The sequence below is a fragment of the Trichosurus vulpecula genome, chromosome 5 (assembly GCF_011100635.1).
Source record: "Trichosurus vulpecula isolate mTriVul1 chromosome 5, mTriVul1.pri, whole genome shotgun sequence".
Classification (NCBI taxonomy): domain Eukaryota; kingdom Metazoa; phylum Chordata; class Mammalia; order Diprotodontia; family Phalangeridae; genus Trichosurus; species Trichosurus vulpecula.
Window position 1 is genome coordinate 20663055 of NC_050577.1, and position 21042 is coordinate 20684096.

The 21042-nt window shown below is 44.6% G+C and overlaps 1 protein-coding gene across 1 annotated transcript in view; it reads left to right on the plus strand.

Annotated features, from left to right (window-relative positions):
* CHN2 (chimerin 2) overlaps positions 1-21042 on the plus strand; it is a 291448-nt gene that overhangs the window by 255399 nt on the left and 15007 nt on the right. Inside the window, exons 7-8 of the mRNA XM_036761047.1 lie at positions 6228-6305; positions 19704-19788. Of these exons, the coding sequence (XP_036616942.1) occupies positions 6228-6305; positions 19704-19788 (163 nt within the window). The remainder of the gene's footprint in view (positions 1-6227; positions 6306-19703; positions 19789-21042) is intronic.

Genomic DNA, 21042 nt, shown 5'->3' on the forward strand with positions numbered 1-21042 from the left:
AACAGCTGTAGCCTCAAGCCAGGATGATGGCGGTTGGGCTTTTTAAACAAATCAGCCTCAGTGGCATCAATCCATTTGTTTCCCAGCTAGAAACCTTGATAGAGCCCACATGCCCTCCCCTGCCTTATGGGAATGTGGCCAGTGTCAAAGGGTTGGGGAGGAAGGATGTGAAGTAAGTTCCAGGAGAAGCCTTGAGGTCCTGCCCCCAACTCCATTTTCTCCTAGGCCTTATATTAAGAGTGACCATCTGTTCCTGGAAGGACAACCCTCCAGGCAGCTGCGGGGGAGGGCTGTGACAGCTCAGACAAAGACCTCTCCACTTTGGATCAGCCCAGAAGCAGACCAGGGGTCCCAGGGAGCTTGGAGAAAAATCTGCATCAGCCTGAAGATACCTTATGTTAGAGGGAATCCAATCAAATCAGAATTAGACAGCCCCTGCTCATTGGTCCCCCAAATGGCTTAGCGGCTCCTTGCCATAGGAGTTGACTGTTGAGGTGTGTTGGTGTGGTCCTCTGCTAAAGTGTTAGAGTAGAAAGAGGTCTGGGATTAGAGTCTGAGAATCTGGATTCGAATCCTGGTTCAGCTATTTATTTCTTGTGTGACCCTGGACTTCTCTGGGCCTGAGTGTCCTCACCTATAAAATAAGGGGATTAGCTTAGGTCGCCTCTGAGGTCCCTCCCAGCTCCAGAGCTATGAGTCTGTTTCCCAAACTAGGGCTTTGCTCACATTCGTGCCGCCGCCCCCCCACAATTGCCTGTGCTGATGCTTGGCCCTGAAGGGCTAGCTCATCTTGGCCCTCAGGACCTCTCTGTTTATTGGTTGGCTCATCCCCTAACATTGGAGTAGAAAAAGCCTGCTAACTCCAGTCAATCAGGACTCATTATCACGGTTTCTGCTAATTAAAGTTTATTTTGTGAACAGTTCGTTTCTGAAATGCCCTGACAAGCATTTTTCTCTAAAGACTTTGTGCTGCTCTGTTTTTTCTCTGCATTTTTTTCTCTGACATCTGATATCCTAAAAATGCCCAGAACTCTACTGGCAAACGGACTTCAGGCTCTTGGTTTTGGAGACTCCCTGGGTGCCAAGTGTCTCAAAGTGGGAGGAAAGGGTTCTTTAATTCTGCCTTCAATGTCTGTCAAAGTTGACATTGTCTGGATTCATGATATTTGATTTTAGGAACTAGGAAAAGGAAAAGGGGGTACAGCTTAACCATTCAGCCCCTTTCCTAGGAAAAGATAAATGAGACACTCCAAACTTAGGAAGTACCTATAATATATTCCTTAATAGACACTGGAGGGAGAGGGATTCAAGAGATAGACTCTATCTTCTTGACCAAAGTTTGGGGTGAATAAATTATCTTAATGATGGGCAACATGGAATAGTGGATAGTGTTGGACTTGGAGAGAAGAAGCCTTAGATTCACAAATTGCTTCTGATGCTTTTTTAGTTGTATGACCCTGGACAAGTCCCTCTACCTCTCCTGGGCCTCTGTCTCTGCCTCAACAAAATGCCTTTAGGAGCCGTGTCAAAGGTTTGTTGTGAGGTTCAGATGACACAGGGTATGTGAAGTGCTTTGCCAACTTTAAACTATTATAGGAACATCAAGCATTCTTGTCATTTTCAAGTGACTTTATTTTCTACTGATGCCATGGTCACTTATCCTTCCCCAGGAGGGCACAGATGGGGTGGTTATGAAGATCACAGAGTCATAAATTTAGAGCTGGAAATGATGCCCAAAGGCATCGCCTCCAATCCTTCCATCTTACAAAGAAGGAGGCTGAGAGGTTGAGGGACTTGTCTGAATCACACAGGGAGTGAGTGGCAGAGGTCCCTTCTGCCTGAGGAGTCTAAGGTTGTTGTTGTGTTCTTCATTCTCAAAGAGGACCATGACATCAGGGAAATGATGACATGTCTTGCAGTTGACTTTGATTTGAGGGAGGGAGGGTTGTGCAAGGTCACCAGCCTCACTTTCTCTTCTAGAGCCATCTGGATTCAGTGGCCTGATATTCACCAGGATGACTGGAGATGGCCAGGATGCAATAGGAGACCCTGGTGCTTTCAGGCTAAGGTCTTTTCAGGTTCTCGCTGTGAGTGAGGGAATAGGCCTCTTTAAGAAGTTAATCAAGGGATGGCCCCTTTAATCAAAAACTTAAAAAAATAATCAAACTGGGAGGGGAAGACTTTCAGAGTTGCTGCCAAAAGATACTATTTGGTATTTACATTCACTCTGTGGTAGGAGGGCAGGGACCTATTGTCCAATCTATGAGCTCCAGGGTGAGTTGGGTTTAAGGCTTAGTTTTTGAGAAAGAAATCTAGCCAGCTTCTTGGAAGGAGGATTGAGTTTGAAATGAAAGGTTGGGCAGGTTTTTAATAGGGAGAGAAATCAGGAAGTGAATTCAAGATATAGAGATGAGTAAGACCAAAGGTGTGGAGGCGCCAAAGCCTGAGGATGTATGTTGAGGGTAGAGGGAGAAAGCCCAGAAATAAGTGTAAAAGTAATGTGAGCTAGAGAGGAGCCAGATTGTCAAGACCCTTGATTGGCAGGCTGAGGACTTTGGACTTTATTCTGCAGGAAACAGGGAGCCATCAAAGGCTTTTGAGCAGAGGAAGGCTATGATCATATCTATCTAACACCTATCCATCCATTCCTCCATCTATCCATCTACTTATCATCTATCTATCTATCCAGCTACCTATCCATCATCTATCCAGTTACTATCTTTTATCCATCCATCCATCCATCTATCTATCTATCTATCTATCTATCTATCCAGCTACCTATCCATCATCTATCCAGTTACTATCTTTTATCCATCCATTCATCCATCCATCCATCTACCTATCTATCTATCTATCTATCTATCTATCTATCCAGCTAGCTATCCACCCAACTATCCACTTATTGTCTATCTATCCATCCATCTCTTTATTTTCTATCTAGTCAGCCAGATGTATCTATCTCTCTTTTATATCTGTACCAAGAGTTTTAACGTTTTATCTGTGTCCTGGACCCCTTTGATAGCAGTCCTGTGAAACCTATGGGCCCTTCTCAGAATCGTGCTTTTATTATATCAATAATGTCAGGCTTAGATTTCAAATGTTCATATTAGAGCTCTGTCATTTCTTTCTCCCCTGATGATTCCTTTTCCAAAGTCTGATGATAAACTTCGTTTTCCACGTCTTTTCCATTACCTCAGATCTATATAGAATATGTAGATTTTCCAAGCCCTTTATCTCATTTAAACCTCACAATTCTGTGGGGCAGAAGTGTTTTTATTCTTATGTGACAGATGAGGAAAATGAGTCCAAGAGATGTAACATGACTTTCCCAGGGTCACACAGCTAAGAAGTATCTTAGGCACAATGTGAACTCCACTCTTTCTGATTCCGAGTGCAGTGCCCCAGCCACTGCTGCACCAAAGTGCCATAAGACCAAGGAAGTAACAGTGAGCATTCTGTAGTAAGATGGACATATTAACAGTCTTTCAGCCCTTGCCTGTCTCATTTGGTCCCATAGTCCCATCTACATTTCTCCCCAGGTATTTTCATTTACAAAGGAATGTTTCAACTGTTCTCACCTTGGTTTTTGAATGGTTTTGCAGTGGATCCAAAAGAATATTAGTCTATCTGGAAAAATGCCCTCAGCACAATGCAAATTCATTTGACTAGCCGCAGGACTCAAAGGAGGCTCTGTGTTGTGGTGGGGAAAGGACTAAGTCAGGAGACTTGTCTTGGCTGTAGCACTAACTGGCTGTGTGTTTTTGGTCATAGTGTAGGACCAGAGCATTGTGAGTAGGGAGTGACCTTAGGTATCATGTAATCTGACTCACTCGTTTTACAGGAGAAACAAGCCCACAGAGAATTGACTTACCCAAGATCACATGGCTAGTTGTAAGTGATAGAAGCCCACAGTGTCTGTGTGTAATTCTACAGGTTCATAAGAGGCAAGTAGCTTCTTCCTCTGCTTACTTAGTGATGGGCTGAAATGGAAGCCTGACTTCTGATTTAGAAAAGAATGGTGACATTCTGCATGACTAACGGCTGACTTTTAGATGATGTTCAAGCCTCATCTCCTCTGAGCCTCACAAATAACCCTTAAGATAGGAACTAATGGTATTACAAACATCCTTACTTCTCTGATGAGGAAAATGAGCCTCAGAGACCTGAAACAATTTGGCTCCAGTTACCCAGCTAGCAAGTGTCAGAGACTGGATTTGAATCCAGACCTCCCAACTTCCAAGTGTTGCCAGTGCACTCACCCTCCACCAATTAGGGAAAAAGTGTTACACCAATTAGGAAAGGCGGATGTTTTCTAAATTGCTTTTCTCAGTGACCAGGTTCGGAGGCCCTGCCCAAGTCAGTCAATAGATGAAATTGCTTAGACCGTACCACTTCAGTAACAGTCCTTGACCATCTGGCCCCCTTGGGCTTTCAAATTCAACAGCCTACGTAAGCGTTGATGGCTTTTATGATGACAGCCACAGTTAGTCAGGGAAATCCAATCAGGAAAAAAAGAGAGCTAATAATCATGTAAGTGACCCTGAGACCAGGGATTTGGGGGTAAGAAAGGAGGGCGCTCAGAAATGCCCTTATGTTCTTAGGCTCTTGAAAGTGGGAGAAGGGGAGTGATCAGCGTTAGGGAGGACTGCACAGAATTGTATACTGATTTCTGGAAGTCTTTTGTTTAGGGGGAGGGGATTAGGAAAGAGGGGGAAAGATAATGTGTGAAATAAAAGATGTCCAGTTCATATTCATTATTACCCAGAGTGCTTACTTGGGATCCTCATCCTAGAAGAGACATGAGATACACAAGCTAAAATTTCCCCGAGGAAGCTATGAGTGGGGGTGAAAACAAGCCAGAGCTAGGATATGCCTTCCCTCTGAGAACATCTTCCCTCTACTCTGTATATGTCATGCGTGTACAGAATTGTTTGCATGTTCTAGCCCCTCCAAAGCTCCTTATGCACAGGGACCATGATTTTGCTTCCTTTTATAGGCGCCTAGCACACAGGAAGCCCTTAATAAATGCTTGTTGACTGACATCCTCAAGAACAAACCCATGCTGTATGGGTTTTGAACTTAGGATGCTGAATTATAAATTGCACTTAGAAATAGGAAAAGCACCAAGATATTTCATTTTGGGAAAGTAGACGGTGGCCTCTGAGCTGTTTAATCTCTGGGGGAGGGGACGGGTAGGGCAACACAGTGTGTCTAGAAGAAGCCTGAAAACCCACTTCCAAAGTTCCCTGTGCTTCCCTGTGGCACTGGGAGTCTTAACAATGGGTTAGAATGCCTGCCCCCCAAACGTGTTTTTTTTTTTTAATGCGTTTAGAAGAAGACCGCCTTAAACCTCCGGTACTAGAAGACGCAGGAAAATCCCAAGCATATGTCCCTTCAAAATTAAAGGACCCTCAGGGTTTAAAAGGTTTTAATCTGTTGGAGTTCGTGTCCAGAGCCTGAGGATAATTGGATGTAGCCTCGGTCTCTGGGGAGCGGAGCCAGTTGTGTGTGTGCCTGTGTTAAAAGCCGGGGTGGGGGGGGGGGGAGAGGAGAGGAGGAGGCTGTGAACAAACAGGAGTCAGTCGTGTTTGGCTGGAGGTGGGTGGGGGCCAAAATTGTGTGGCCGGGCTGCGGTGAGCTTTGCGGTGACCCTGGGGGACTGCGGGTCCCCAGGCAGGATCTTCTGGCTGCCTCCCACCTCCCCTCGGGCTAGCACAGCACATTCAGGAGCCCTATTGTTTTAGGGACCAGCCTGCCTTAAGAAGCAGCCCCGGGGGAGCTGCAGGATTCAGCTGCTGGAGCGGAGGGCCCCCAGCCCAGCCCACCTCGGCTCAGAGGGAGGGCAGCCTAGCCCAACCCAGCCCATCTCATCCCTAGCCCGGCGCTGCGCAGCTGGGGCCAGTCACATGCCCCGGGTCTCTCCTCCCGAAGGGGCCGCCCTCCCGCAGCTGCTGGCCCTTCGCTGGATGTCAGACATGCGGCGCAGCTGGCCCGACGTGCCGGCCCTCCGGAGCTCCCGGGATGCCAGTCGACTGCTGGGCGATGGCCGAGCCGGGCTCCCCCAGGAGCTGTGGCCCGAGGCCGAGGCCGCGTGTCCGGTGGCCCGCCGCAGAACCACGCCGGGCCGGAAGCAGTGGCAGGAGCTGTTGGCCATGGCCTTGGCCGGCCGGGTGGGGGCCAAGGGCGTCTGGCTTGGGCTCCCGCTCAATCTCTTTGCCTATTCGCAGATTTCCTCTCTGGTCCGAAGAGCTGCCTTAACGCAGAATGAGAACCACTGCAACTATGAAAAGACCCACAACTTCAAGGTAAGTAAGCTGACTTTTGGATGAGTTTTCTGGGGGCGAGAAATTGACTTCGGTGGAGTGGGGGAGAGTAGGGTGGGATGGGCAGGGAGGGAGGGAGCGGCGGATGGACTTTTCAACTGGGTGCTTCCAACGCTTGTCTGTGAAATTAAGCGATCCATTTCACAGCCCCAGTCTGGTTACTACGTGGTCAAGCTAAGGGAAAGACTTTCGGAAGTAGACGATCTGGGTTCTACTCCTGTCTCCAGCACTTTGTGACCTTGGGTTAATCACTTCCCTTTGAGGTCTCCATCAGATCACTGGCGTGTGTGTGTGTGTGTGTGTGTGTGTGTGTGTGTGTGGTTTCCTGTCAGATAAGAAAGCTTCAGAATGCCGTCTAAATCATGTGTTTGAATATAATGGAGGCATCATCATATGTTATCACCTTTGTTAGTGTCTAAAGGAGGATTTGAACTCAGGTCTTCCCAAGTCCAAACCCAGTTTCCTCCTGGCAACTGGAGAGAGTTTTTATTTTCTGGAGAATTGATCACTTAACCTGGATCTCAGTTTTCTCATTTGTAAAATGAAGGGGTTGGCCACCTCCTCTACCAGCTCTTGACCTCTGTAGAAGATGAAATCCATTTGTAGAGGCTGCATGTTCTTGTGGATAGATGTTCAGCTGTGGAGGTGAAGGGTACAAAGATCTGGCTGTGTGATCCTTAGGCAAAGCACTTAACTTGTTGGAGCTCCAAGAAGCTCTCTGAGACTGTTTACAAGGGAGTCCTCAATCTGCATTGGTGGAGGGAATCTCTATGCTGGAAGTTCCCCACACCAATGAGATCATAGGTCTCTATTTTAAGGAAGGATCTGTCACATTTTAAGAGCCTTACAGCAAACCTAGAGGGCTTTGCCTCCCCCAGAGGGAGAGGAGATGGGGAATTAGGAATGGGACCTGGAAGATGATCAGTGTACACACCTCCCTGTAAGGAACTTCCTCTAGCCTGCAGGTCAACAGTTTTCTTTCAAGGGACACTCTAGGGCACTGAGAAGTGATGTGACTTAGCCAGGCTCACACAGCCATTACAGGTCGGAGACAAGGCTGACTGGCTCTGACCAGTGCACTATACTGCCTCATGTTCTCCAAAGAGAGAAAGCTAAAAATGACTATTGTACATGAAATGGAATAGTCACCTAATGTTCCGGGTTTGGCCGTTAGTTGCCTCTGGGTGTCATTTCTGTGACCTAGGCCATTGTCAGAATACATGAATGGCCAGAAGTGCAGACTGTGTCTTCTTGGTGCCCTGGAAGATCCTTAAAATCCCGTTCAGCTCAAAGAGAAACCCTGGGCAGCTCGTTGGTCAGATGGAAGGAACAGGGTGAGAATTTGGTTGGAGAAAAGCTGGACTAGGGAAATCATTGAATCATCACAGTTCCAGGTGTGACATTTAGAGAAGCTATTTACACTCTGAAAATCACAATCTGGTCCTTTTACCCTCTCAGCCAGTGGCAGTGGTCACTTAGTGTTGGGGTCTGCAGGTGGAGGACTCGAGTTCAAATCCCAGCTCTCTTCCCCCTTACTGGCTGTGGGACTTTGATCATATTTGATCCTCACAACCACTTTAGGAAGAAGGTCCTATTATCCCCATTTTACAGATGAGAAAACAATTCCCACAGAAATTAAGTGACAGGTTTCAAGCCTAGCTCCTTCTTGGCCTCAGGCCCTCAGCTTTCACAGGTCAACCTTGCTCTTGGCCTCAGTTCCCTCCAAGGTGAAGCCAGTAAGTTGTCCTTAATCTCTAAATTTCCAATCTTAAATCTAAGGTCCTAGGATCCCTTGAGGGCAGCTAGGTAGGAAAGTGGATAGAGTGAGGGGCCTGGAGTCAGGAAGACTTATTTTCCTGAGTTTCAATGTGGTCTCAGACACTTCCTAGCCATGTGACCCTGGGCAAGTCACTTCACCCTGTTTGACTCAGTTTACTTATCTGTAAAATGAGCTGGAGAAGGAAATGGCAAACCTTTCCATCATCTTTGCGTAGAAAACCCCAAATGGGGTCACAGAGTCAGATACTTAATGAAATGAACAACAGCAAGAATCCTTTGGAAGAAAGGTTGGGCTCACTCTAAAGGATGCTCACGCCAAGTTTCCTCATTTAGGATGTCATGGTTGGGAGGATGAGTATAAAGGAATCAGAGCAGAGCAGAGAGCTAGAATTGGGAAGCTGGAAGAAATGAAGATAAGAAAAGGGAAGGATGGGAGAACAGACAATGATTTGCCCTGTTTCTGGATCTCTCCTCATGCCTTAGGACTGATAATACAAGTCACTGTCTGAATGACAAAACCCCTTGTCAGAAATGACAAGGGAAATTGTTTCATCCTGTTGACCACAGATCATCCATAGGAGCCACGTGGGTCCATGAGAGCCATGTGTGGGTTCTGTTGGTGCAAGCCCAATGAATGGAGAGCATGGACAGTGCTGGCTACTGGGATACTGTACCTCTAAAGGATAATTGAAGACCTGGCACAGTAGATAGAGTGTTGGCCTGCAGTCAGAAAGACCTGAGTTCAAATCTAGTCTCAGACATTTCCTAGCTAGGTCACCCTGGACAAGTCACTTAACCCTATTTGTCTCAGTTTCCTCATCTGTAAAATGAGCTGGAAAAGGAAATGACAAACCACTTCAGTATCTTTGCGTAGACAACCCCAAATGGGGTCCAGAGAGTTAGACACAACTGAACAACAGCATTAAGAATCATTTTCCATAGAATTTAGAAGCTCTATTGGGATCCTTGTTTCTTCTCTCCCTTATAATCAGAATCAGGTTGAATTCTTGGGATAAAGAGCCTACTTTTATGATCATGGGCAAATTTCTCTAGGACCCCAATTTCCTCATCTGTAGAATGTAGGGTTGATCTCTTTCAGCTCTAAACCTAAGTTCTCTCCCCCTCCCCATCTTCCCTATGTTGCTATTTCTGTTCCTATTAAAACTTAGCCTTTTAAAGAAAAAGAAATGTTTTCTTGTGCGTTTGACAGAAAAATACCATTTTAATGGGGGTCTCATGACTGGGAGGCTGGATCCTCTTTGACTCATGCATTTTTTCTTTCCTCCTCAAAATTCCTCTGGCTTTCAAATGCACTTGGAAACATGCCCTCCCATTCTCCATGCCTACACAGAATAGCTACTGTGCTCTGGATCTTACTTGGCTTTTGTTTAACAAATCCACTCACTGCTGTGGGTGGATCTTTTCTGAAAACTAATCTTTTAAAAAATTTTAGGCTCTGGGAGCCTTGATGAATTTTAAGGCTTTTAATTAGCTAGATGGTTCCTGTACTACCCCCACCCCATAGACAAATGAATTTTGAAAATGTTCCTATTAACTCTTGATCTGCTGTCACTTCTATATGTGGTAGCATCTTTCGAGAAGATAATTAGGAGAAAATTAAGACAGTTTGATTTAAAAAAAAAAAAACACAAAAGAGGCCAACTGGAGTGTTTTCTTTCAGATGCAGCCACACCATAATAGGTACGGGGGAGAGCTGATCCAGGCTCTATGGTGGCGTGTGTCTCAGGCCAATGTCCAGGAGAAGGCATGTTTGTCATGGTCTATTCTGAGTAATTCCCATCCCCCCCCCCCCACTCCCCAGCCCCAATCAGCCCCCTGCTGCAAACCACAGACTAGCTTTAACTTGGAAACACTGCACATTTTTGGATAAACATTCCAAAAGGCACATCATACTATAAATAGAAAAGAGAATTTTCTGTAAGAAACCCCTGACCTGGAAGAAAGAACAGAACACTCATCAAAGGGGTCTCTGTCATTTCTATGGGCTTTGGATCACAAATCTTTAGTGTGTGAGTTTTTTTAAACATTTTAACCCTTGAAGGCTTTATTCAGAGAAACAGTCTTGATGAAGGGCTGGAGTTGGAGTCAAGATGACTCAAGTTCGAATCTGGCCTCAGACACTTACTAATTTGTAAAGATGGCTAAGTCTCTTATTTTTCTGAACCTGAGACATCTTTAAGACCCACCTCTCAAGTCATGGATGAGTTGTGATCAGATCACAAAACCTTAATGTACTGATGTACATTTTACTCAATGCAACAAGTGTTTATTAAGTACTTGACTGTGTACAAGGTGCTGTACCATATACAGGTAATACAAAGTTAAAATTAACACCTCTTACCCACAGGGATCTTACATTCTATTCGAGGGTAAGCTTGTACTTAGAACTGGAGAGTTGAAAGAGAGCTCAGCATCCATCGAGACCAAACCACACTCTCAAAGGAATCCCCACAATCACACCTCTGCCAAGTAGTCCCCTGGCCTCTCCTCAAAGCCCTCTGAGGCAGTACGTTTCACTTTGAACATCTCTAATGGTCTGGAAGAGGCAGCTAGGTGGTGCCATAGTGCACAGAGCCCTGGTCCTGGTGTCAGGAAGACTCATCTTCCTGAGTTCAAATGTGGCCTCAGACACTTCCTAGTTGTATGACCCTGGGCAAGTCACTTAACCCTGTTTACCTCAGTTTCCTCATCTGTGAAATGAGCTGGAGAAGGAAATGACAAACCACTCCAGTCTCTTTGCCAAAAAAAAACCCAAATGGAGCCATGAAGAGTGGGACACAACCGAAATGATTAAACAGCAACAACAAAATTGTCTGAAAGTTCTTCCCGACATCAGACTCAAACAGGCCTCTTTGCCATTTCCCCCAGGCTCCTGGTTCTGCATTCTGGGACCAAAGAGAACAAGTCTAATCCCTCTTCAGGTTTAAACCTCCAAAATGAACTTAGTTTGTGGTGTTTTGTTTTGTTTTGTTTTTTTGCTTCCACTGCTGATTTACTGTGCTTGAAGTCCACTGAGATCCTCCAGATCTTTTTCAGAATAATTGCTAACTAAACATGTCTCCCCCTCCATCTCATATTTGTGAAGGCGTTTTTTTGGTACCCAAAGACAAGACGGCATTTCAGCTTATGGATTCAGCTCAATGGTCCTAACTCTGTCATGTAGTGAGCATTGATAAAAATGTTAACAGACACGAGGCCAGGAGCTGATCTATGGGGGATGCCACTAGAGACCTCTTGCCATGCTGAGCACTGTAGTCGATAACTACTCTTTGAATCTGACCAGCCAACAAGCTCTGAATTCATCTGATTTGTGCTCTTATCTTGATGTTTCCATCTTCTCCACAAGAACAGTATCGTGTGCTTGATTCAAAGCTTTGCTAAAATCTAGGCAAGCTGTCCTAGCAATCTCATCTACTTCTGTAGTAATCCTATCTAGAAAGAAAATGAGGGTTAGTTTGGCATGACCCGTGCTAGATGAAGCCCTGTTGGCTTTTGGCAACCGTGGCTTCCCTTTCTAGACACTCATCAACCATGTCATTGATGATCCTTCTAGAATTTCCCAGGAGTCAAAGCCAAGCTTATTGGCTTATAATTTACAGGCTCTGTTCTTTTCTCCTTTTGAGAAAATCATGATCTGTTCCCATTTCTAATCTGGTGGCACACTTCCCATATCCCATTAGTCATTTTTGTTAGTTATTTTGTAGATCTTTTTCAGAGGTCATTCTCCTTGCCAGAGAAAACAAACAAACAAACAAAAAATTAAGAATTGAGCATCTTTGCCCTCTCTCTTTGGTCAGTTATAACCATCTCATCCATCCCAGGCAAACGTCCTGTCCCTTCGGTGATCTTCCTTTTTCTCCCGATAAAGCTAAGAAGGCAGTTTGGGGTTGAATTGAGCTTCCTTCAACAGCTTCAGTTCATCCTGACATTATTTTTACAGGACCCTGCCCTGCTCCTACAGTCATCCTCATTGGCTGGGCTTGCTTCTATCTTCTCCAGATTTCTTTTCTAAGTTTGTTGATGAGTTCCCTATGCATTGCTATCAGCCTCTTTAAACAAACCTCAAAGGTCTCCACGATGTAAAGAATGGTAGAGCCTTTCACATACAGCGAGGTTGGGAAGGGGAACTACTTTGTAGGAGGACAGGTGTCAAGTATGACTCATGAAGCCAAAGAAACTTCTCATGGGAAGAAGCCTCAGAGTCCACCTGCCTGCAGCTGAATGAGAAGGCCTCTCCTTCACACCTGAGAAGGCCCAGGCCGCCTGTGCTTCAACAGCTCTGCTGAGGGAAAACTGAGAAGGTCCCAAGTCAACCCATTCTGGGATAACTATCGATGTTAGGCAGTTATCCCCTCCCTTGGGCCTAAGTCTGCCCCTCTGCATTTTCCATATGCTGCCCATTTTCTAGCTCTGCCTTGGGGGTCAAACAGAATATATTGACCCCCCTATTCTAGATCCCACTTGTAGAGAGTGACCATGGCCATACTTGAAGAGAAGACCAAGTGTACTCTTCTCCTGGCTAAATATTCCCAGGCCTCAAGTGGCCTGACATCCAGGCCCTTCATCATCCTGTGGCCCTTCTTTTGAAAATCACTAAGTTATCATACCCCTTCTTAAAATGTGATTCTCCAGACCTGTGATAGCACAGGGGTACGAGGTCCAGCCATACTCTGCCGGACTATGGCCACCCACTTTTTGGACACTGCTGCTCTGACAGAAGCCCATGGTCTCATAGACTTTCATGGTTGCTGTGGTGTCCTAGTGACTGGTCTTGCACTGGCCATTCACTAAAACCCCACGATTTGTTTTGGATGAGTTATGGAACCATGCCACCCCCATCTTGTATGGATGAAGCTGATTCTTTGAACTCAAGTGTGATGACTTTCAGGTTTATCTCATTAAACTTCAACTCCTTAAATTAAACCCATCATCCCAACAATCCAACTGCACTTCCAGCTTGGGCAAGATAGGGAGATCTTGTCTAAAAAAGGGGAGGGAGAGGAAGACAGAGAGAGAGACAAAGAAACATACACGTGCCCACAGAGAGAGCTCCAAATCCCATTGTCTGACACCATCTAGTTGACAAACTTCTGAAATCAGCCTTTGTCTTCTGAAACCCTTCCCTTCCACTGGGACCAGAGAAGAGACACCACCTCTGCCCTGAAAGTGATTGGTTTCCTTCCTAGGACTTTGTTATTCTCAGCAATGCTTCCTAGAGTTCTGATAGTGTTGTTTGTGTGTAGGTGAATCACCAGATATTGTTTGCAGATCTTAGAAGGTTCTCTGTCCCATCTTGGATTAGTGCCTTGGGAAAATAGCAGAACTCTTCATTATTAATATCAGTTTTGAACATTTTGAGGAGACAGCAATATAGCAGAGAAAGGATGCCCAGTGTGCAAACATCCCTTTGTCTAAACAGGTTCTTCCAGAGGGTTTTCCTTTGGGAATCATTCTCTGAAATATGCACCTTCCATAGGACGTGCTCTTTGACATACGTGTACATTAACACTCAGGTTTGGAGGGAGCTCTGCATGCCCAAAGCCTTCAGGATGAGGTCCCCCATAGCGTGTAAACCTTTGAGAGGTACGAGAAGCTGGGCGCTGCATTTCCATTCGCGATGGTGCCTCCTGTAAGAGGTGGCCCCTAATGAAGGAAGAGTTTGGAGCAGGAGCAGGTCTGGGGGAAACTAACACCTTTTTTAGGAGAGTCTGTATTTCCCTTCTGATAGAAAACAAGAGGACTGTCACTCCCTGTGTGACCTCTATGGGCCTCAGTTTCCTCTCTTGTAAAGTGAAGGGGTTGGATTACACGTCCCTTCCCTAAGGTTCCTCTAGTCAGCTCTAGATCTTGAATTGGCCATGGCAGCCCATTGGACAGCTGGCATGGGGCAGCTAGGTGGCACAGTGCAGGGAAGTCAGGCAGACTCATTTTTCTGAATTCAAATCAGCCTCAGACACTTAGTAGCTCTGTGACCCTGGGCAAGTCACTTAACCCTGTTTGCCTCAGTTTCCTTATCTGTAAAATGAACTGGAGAAGGAAATGGCTTTGCCAGGAAAATCCCAAATGAAGTCACCAAGAGTCAGACATGACTGAAATGACTGAACAACAATGACATGGTTAGGAAGCCTTCCATGACAGCAAGCCCACACATTCTGCTTCCTGACTTCTACTCATTGGGACTAGTTCTGACATCTGGGGTTACCTGAAGCTTGGCAGATAGCAGCTGATGGGGTGCCCTGGGCAGGGCATCACTCACCATTCTGCAAACAAGCTCAGAAGAGCTGCCGTGTCCCTTTGGTAAAGTTAGCTCTGTGGCTTCGAAGATCAGGGCTGTCTCCTTTCTGTTGAACACTTGTGAACCTGGTCCCCCTCAAGATACACATGCACACCACCTGTATACTCTACACACACACACATACACACACACACACACACACACACACACACACACACACACACACGCACGCACACGCACACGCGTGCGCACACACACATACACATACACACACAGCAACTATCTTTGGATCCAGGAAGATAAGAGAAATAGTTCTCACAGCACTTTGCACACAGCAAGTGCTTAATAAATGTTGATTGACTCAAATGGTATAAAATACTATTTTTTCCTATTTTCTTGACTATAAGGAATAGATTGAACAAATATCACCTTAGGTAGATAGCTGGAATTTATACAGCACCTTGTGTATGTTATTGTTTAAATCCGGACTTGATTTTCATTGGAAATAGGGAACTCCCAGTATGGAAACTCCCTCCACTGGTTCAGAATGGCGCCCCATCTATAATTTATACTCTTACAGTGCTGCCGGGGGGCCCCCAGAAGTTAAAACCAGGGTCACACAGCTAACATGTCAGAAGCAGCATTGAATCCAAACCTTCATGAATCTCAGACCAGTCTTGTACTGAATTGGCTGTCTCTGTTCATATATAGGGTGCTGATAATAACAGTGCATAATCTATTTTATCACAATCTAAAGTGGATCGTAAGATCCTTGAGGCCACAGACCATCTTTTGCCTTTGTGTGCCTGGTGCTTAGCACAATTCCTGGTACATAGTGCTTATGCTTATACTTGCTGACTAACAAAACCATTCTCATATATTTGAGGCTCAGTTATTTTATAGGCGAAAAAATGAAGTTCAGAAAGTTTGTAACCTTACCATGGTCACACAGCTGGTAAGTGTCAGAGGCGGAATTCAAACCCAGCTCTCCCTTGACTACAAGGCCAGCATGCTCTGCATTACTCTGCACTGTCTCTTTATTGTTTATTGTTGGGCTTTTTTGCGTAGTTTTGACCCAGATTCACAAATATAGGCCAATTCCCAAACTCACTCCACTGGACAAACCAGCGGCCCACCTTAGAGAGTCAGCAGAGACACTAAGAGGTTAAGTTTTAGGCCTCCGAGGCAGGCTTGAACTCACATCTTCCAGTTCCCGCTGTTGGTTGAATCTAAAAGCTCAAGCCCCCAGACAATGCAGCTCAGTAGCTATGGCTCTCCTCCCTGCTGCTACTGAGTAGGCTTTCGGTGATAATTGACACTGGTTGATCCAGAGGTAGGGGTGTGAGAGCGGGTGTTAATGGAGTTTGTTTTTACAGAACCATGGGGTTCTGTAAAGGGAGTACATACAATTCTTTCCAAGTTCAGCAAATTTGAAGCAAACAGTAATTTGGGACTGGCCAAAACGGGTCCCACTCACTTGGCTCCTGGGAGTGCTTTGAGAAGCTTTCCAGACCAGTCAGTTACTGTTGTTTTTGAGTAGGCTGTCGTTTTTGTGCTCTTTGTCTAAGGTATCTTATCTCCCACCACATCGTCTTATCTCGTTGGCTGGTTTAAGAATTCCAGGCTGACCGTGACCACAGGCTCTCCATGATATTTGGGCAATTCGGGCTGTGATAGTCTTGGACCAACATTCTTCCTGTCTGGGGTATTTTCTTCCTGTCTAGGGTATTTTTGTTACAGCTCTTGGGTTTGCAAAATGTTCTTTCTCTGAAAACATGTTCGGGGCAAGGGGGTGAAATCAATAAACCTCAGAGGATGGAAAAAGTCAGTCAGGTTTTGAGATGGGCTGTGGTTGGGGAGAAGGCAGGGCACTATGAAGCCTCCCCTACCCCAAATAAGGAGAAAGCCTTCTGGCTTGGCATATAAAACATTGTCTCTGGGGCCCTACAGAAATCAGAGACTCAGTGGAGCTAAATGAAATGGGGGCAGTGTTTCAGCCCTAGGAAAAGAGCGTAATGAACTAAAACCCAGAGCTCAAAATCAGGTTCATGTTTGACACTCTTGTGCCACCCTCCCCCCCTTTCTGTTCTCTTGCTGCCTGATTTTTATATGAGGCTGTGTGTGTGTGTATTTAGCAGAGTTTTGAGGAGGTGGTTCATGCAAGAAGCCAATAAAAATGGGACTTTGTGACCTTAAATTGCAAAGAAACAGTATTAGAAATGAAAGGAAATTTTAGAAACCCTACAGAGAGGCAGTCTCAAAACCTGGAGGTTCTTTATGCCTTGGTGTTGACCTGTTTTGGCTGCATGACCCTAGGAAAATAACTTCACACTGCTCTGGCCAGCTCTCTAAGACTAAGTTGCAGAGAAAGTGCCAACCTCTATTGGTGGAGGGAGTTTCCTCACCTGAGAGTTCCCTCTATCAATGAAATCACAATCCAGGCCCTGTTTTCCCTCTTTTCTAGCCTAGGATCAGAAGGGTAGCACAGGACAGAGAAAGGATATTAGATTTGGAGTCCAAAGACATTGTTCCTTACAACCTGGATAGCTGTGCAAGTTAATCACACTCTCCAGGCTTTGTTTCCCATTTTTAAATAAAAGGTTGGATTAGATGACCTCCCAATTGCAGTGCCCTCAATATTTCTGCACCCTAGGACAAAGCTCTGATTGCCCTGCCCTGGTTATGGCTCTGTGGGGACTTAGGATTCCCTGGCAATTCAGAGCCTGCTAGACTTAGTTTTTCTTGGTCCAACACTGAATAGTATATTTTAAAAATATTTGGGCTTCCGAACTTCAGTAGACTCACTAGAGATCTATCTACTAGAAAAGAGTATTCTGATTAGTATGATATTTTGTTCACATGATAGTTAGAATGTAAAGTGTCAGTGAATTAGAATATACTCTCCTGAAGTGATGCCTCAGTACCTTGATGGATCCATGATGGCTGTCAGTGTAGGTCCTTCCATCAGTGAGTTGGATGGGGGACACTTTGCTTTAGGCCAAAGGCAGCTAGATGGCGCAGTGGGCCTGGAGTCAGGAAGGTGTGAGTTCAAATTTGTCCTCACTTACTGGCTGGGTGACCCTGAACAAATCACTCAACCTCTGTCTGCCTCAGTTTCCCTAACTATAAAATGGGGATAATAGCACCTACCTCCCAGAGTTGTTGAGAGGGTCAAATGAGGAGATATTTGTAAAGCACTATCTTAAAATGTTATATAAATATGAACTATTATTATTAAAAATAACGAGATTGTTACAGATCCAGACAATTCACCCCATCAGAGATTTAGAACTGGAAGGGAGCTTAGAGAAGATCTAGTCCAATTTCTTCCTTTTATAGGTGAGGAAAATGAGTCCCAGAGCAGGAAGACATGCTCATAGTCACATAGCCACTCAGTGACAGAGACGGGCTTGAATGCAGGAGTTTTAAGCTTCTATTGGGAGTTTTTTTTTTAAGGCACAAAATACTTGGTTTTCATGTGAAATCATTTGTGAGCAGCTACCCCCATCCCGCGCCTCACCAGATGTCAGGAGGACAAGCAGCAAGAACAGAAGCCTTTCTCTGCTGAGACACTAGGCTCTAGCACCAGTCTCTGGGATTCTTATTTTTGAGGCTAGTAGATTCTCCCTGAGGCAGCTCTAACTGAACTTGGGCTCCAAGAGATGCAAAAAGACCACCCTTAAATATTTACTGGACACTTTAGAAAAGCTTTTAGCCTCCCGTTATCACTGGGCCAGACTATTAAAAAGCCTCTGAAATGTTTAGTGCTTTGGTTCTAATTGCTTCCAAATGCCGCACGATTATCTACAAAGATTGCTTCTTTATTTTTCTGGTCTTCCTCTTTAGTAATAAAAACTTCCATTTTAGGCCATCGTGTTTGCCAAAGCACTTTACATTTGTTGAGCCTCACAACCCTCAGAGTTAAATGCTTTATTCCCATTTTACTTCTGAGGAAACTGAGTCTCAGAAAGTTTCAGTATCTTACCCAAAAAACCAACTGCATCCTAAGTATTCCTGACTTAGAGTCTCAGCATTCCTGGCTAAAAGTCATTCTCAGCTAACACACCAGATCCACTCAGTTTTTAATTGCTCTTGGGAGTGGGAGAGGAGGGAACAGATCAGACCTAGAACTTCATGGATATAGGAAACTCCTGGTGAGAAAATTCCCCATGCTAATGAAGGTGGCTGCCTGCCTCTAACTTGGTCTTAGCTCCTCAGAGTGGCTCAGCCAGCTTGAGTCAGGTAAGACTAGAACCAAGCACTTCCAGACACCGAGGCCAGCTCTTTCTATCCACCACTCTGTGCTGCTGTAGAAGGTTCAGTTAGTTATTCCACACTTGGGCTTTGTTTACACATGCCTGCCAAGAATCCCAGTATTGAAGTTCTGTAGCTTATAACATCAGCCAAGGTTTTCTGCACTTAGGTTCTGCCTTCCTGGATGGGCCCAGGAACCCCTGGGTTAGTTTGTAGTGTGTGTATGTGTGTCTGTGTCTCTCTCTGTGTCTGCGTTTGTGTGTGTGTGTGTATGTGTGCCTAATACAGGAATTAAAATACATGCCTAACTCTTTTTTCCATTTCTTTTCATAAAAATATTTTGTAAAATAAAACACAGAAGGAAAAAGTCAAGCAGTCTTGCAGTTTTTTACTAGCTTATTTATATGTATACATATTAACATATAGATACAGATATAACTATAGATATTTGTATGCATATTGATGTATAGATATACAATATATAGATGACACATATTAGGCACTTATTATAACTTAATAAATGTTCATTGACTGTATACACACACACACACACACCCCTACATATACACACACAACTATACATTCTCATACAGAGTTTCCCCAAAATCTTAGTGTAGTTTAAGCTTTAATAATTCTAAAACTGCCATAAGACGGTTCAGGTACCCTGTATATACTCGAAAGACCCTGCTTAATGGAAGTTGTTTTCTTCTTTGTACACTGGAATATTTGTGTCTGTTGATGATTGCTCAGTTCCTACCTTGGTTTTTGAGGCTATGGGCTCTTGATCCTCGCACCATAGTATGACCATTTATCTAATCTCCGTCACCATGCACCCTTGTATGTGTGCCATGAGTGGGATGGGGCAGCCAATGACATGTGAAAGATCAGAACACCAAACCTCACTTTGTCTTTCCTGTTTCAGACTCTGAACTGTTGGGAGAAATGGGTTCCTATGGGAGGGGCAGGTCCTCTAGATCCTTTTATTTCATAATTTTAATTTACTTTTTCATTCCATTAGACACCCCCCCCCTCCCCTGCCTCTGAATTGTGCCAGGTTTTCTGATTTGTTTTTTTTCTTTTCTGACTCACAGGTCCACACATTCCGAGGACCACACTGGTGTGAATACTGTGCCAACTTCATGTGGGGACTTATCGCCCAGGGAGTCAGGTGCTCAGGTACTTCAGACTGCTAATTGTCCTGTTCTAACTCCATGAAGCAAAGATACATGATAAATGTACAAATAATAAGGGTAAATGATGGAAGAGAGCTTCTCCCAGACTTGTCCACTGACCCACCGAAAGGGTCCTTGGATGTTCCAGCACATCTCAGGCCTTAGAAGGGAGCTTTTTCGAGGTGTTCTCAAGGGCTAGAGAGGAAGTATTTTGTTGGTTTCACTGAATAAATAGGAGGTTTGTAACTCATCCTTTTTTCTTCCCATAATGAGCAGGAGCTTTGAAAAGTCCATGGAATGCTTGAATGAATCAAAGACATGCCAGCTTCCTTAAACTATGGTCTTTCTTTTCCTTTCTCGCCCCACCTCCCTACAAAAAAATGGACTTAAAAATATGGCCCTGCTCTGTTCTTCCTGCCATTAAATTGGTAATGGAACTGAATTCTGTGCCTTATTCTTATAAACTGAGGGTCTAAGTGAGCACCATGAAAATGTATGTATTTTTTCCTGTTAATAAAGCAGCAATAGCAACCTCACAGGCAGGAAGATCTGGGTTCAAATCCCACCTGTGATACCTTTTATCTGTCTACAAGATCCTGGATGAGTCCTCTGACCTCTTAGCGCTCCAGGGAAACTCTCCAAAGCTTCAAGTTAGAAAGAAGGTGCCACTATGCTTTAGAAACAATCTTTGTTGGCCGTTGTAGCCAAACAATCTTTGTTCTGCTCTGTGGGGCCCAAATTCAGCATGTGCCCATAGGACCCTCTCCTTAGGGGAGGAGACGCAGCCTCCTCCAGAAGAAACATCTATGTTTTTAATAAGTATATTTCAATAATTATATTGTTGAATCACTGCCCAATAGAGATTGCACAGATTTCTCTGTCTTTCTTTCAGGCAGAGGGGCCACTGATAAATGAAAAGTAGAAGAAAAAAAACTATCACTTGGTCCTCATTTTCCCTTACCGAAATAAACAGAGATAAATAGTGTGTATGTAGAATATAGTAAATATATATATATATACATACATACATACACACACAGTGAATATATATAGTATAAATAGAATATAGTGTGTGCGTGCGTGTGTGTATGTGAGTGTGTGTGTGTGTGTGTATAAAACTCGGGCACTTCTGGGGGGCTTTCCATCCATATAGCACATGAAACTCAACTGCTTCCCATAAGCTCAATATTTTGTCTACTTCCTATAAAACCTCCTTTTAGAAAGCATCAATATTTGAGCTTCTGTAGATAAATAAGGG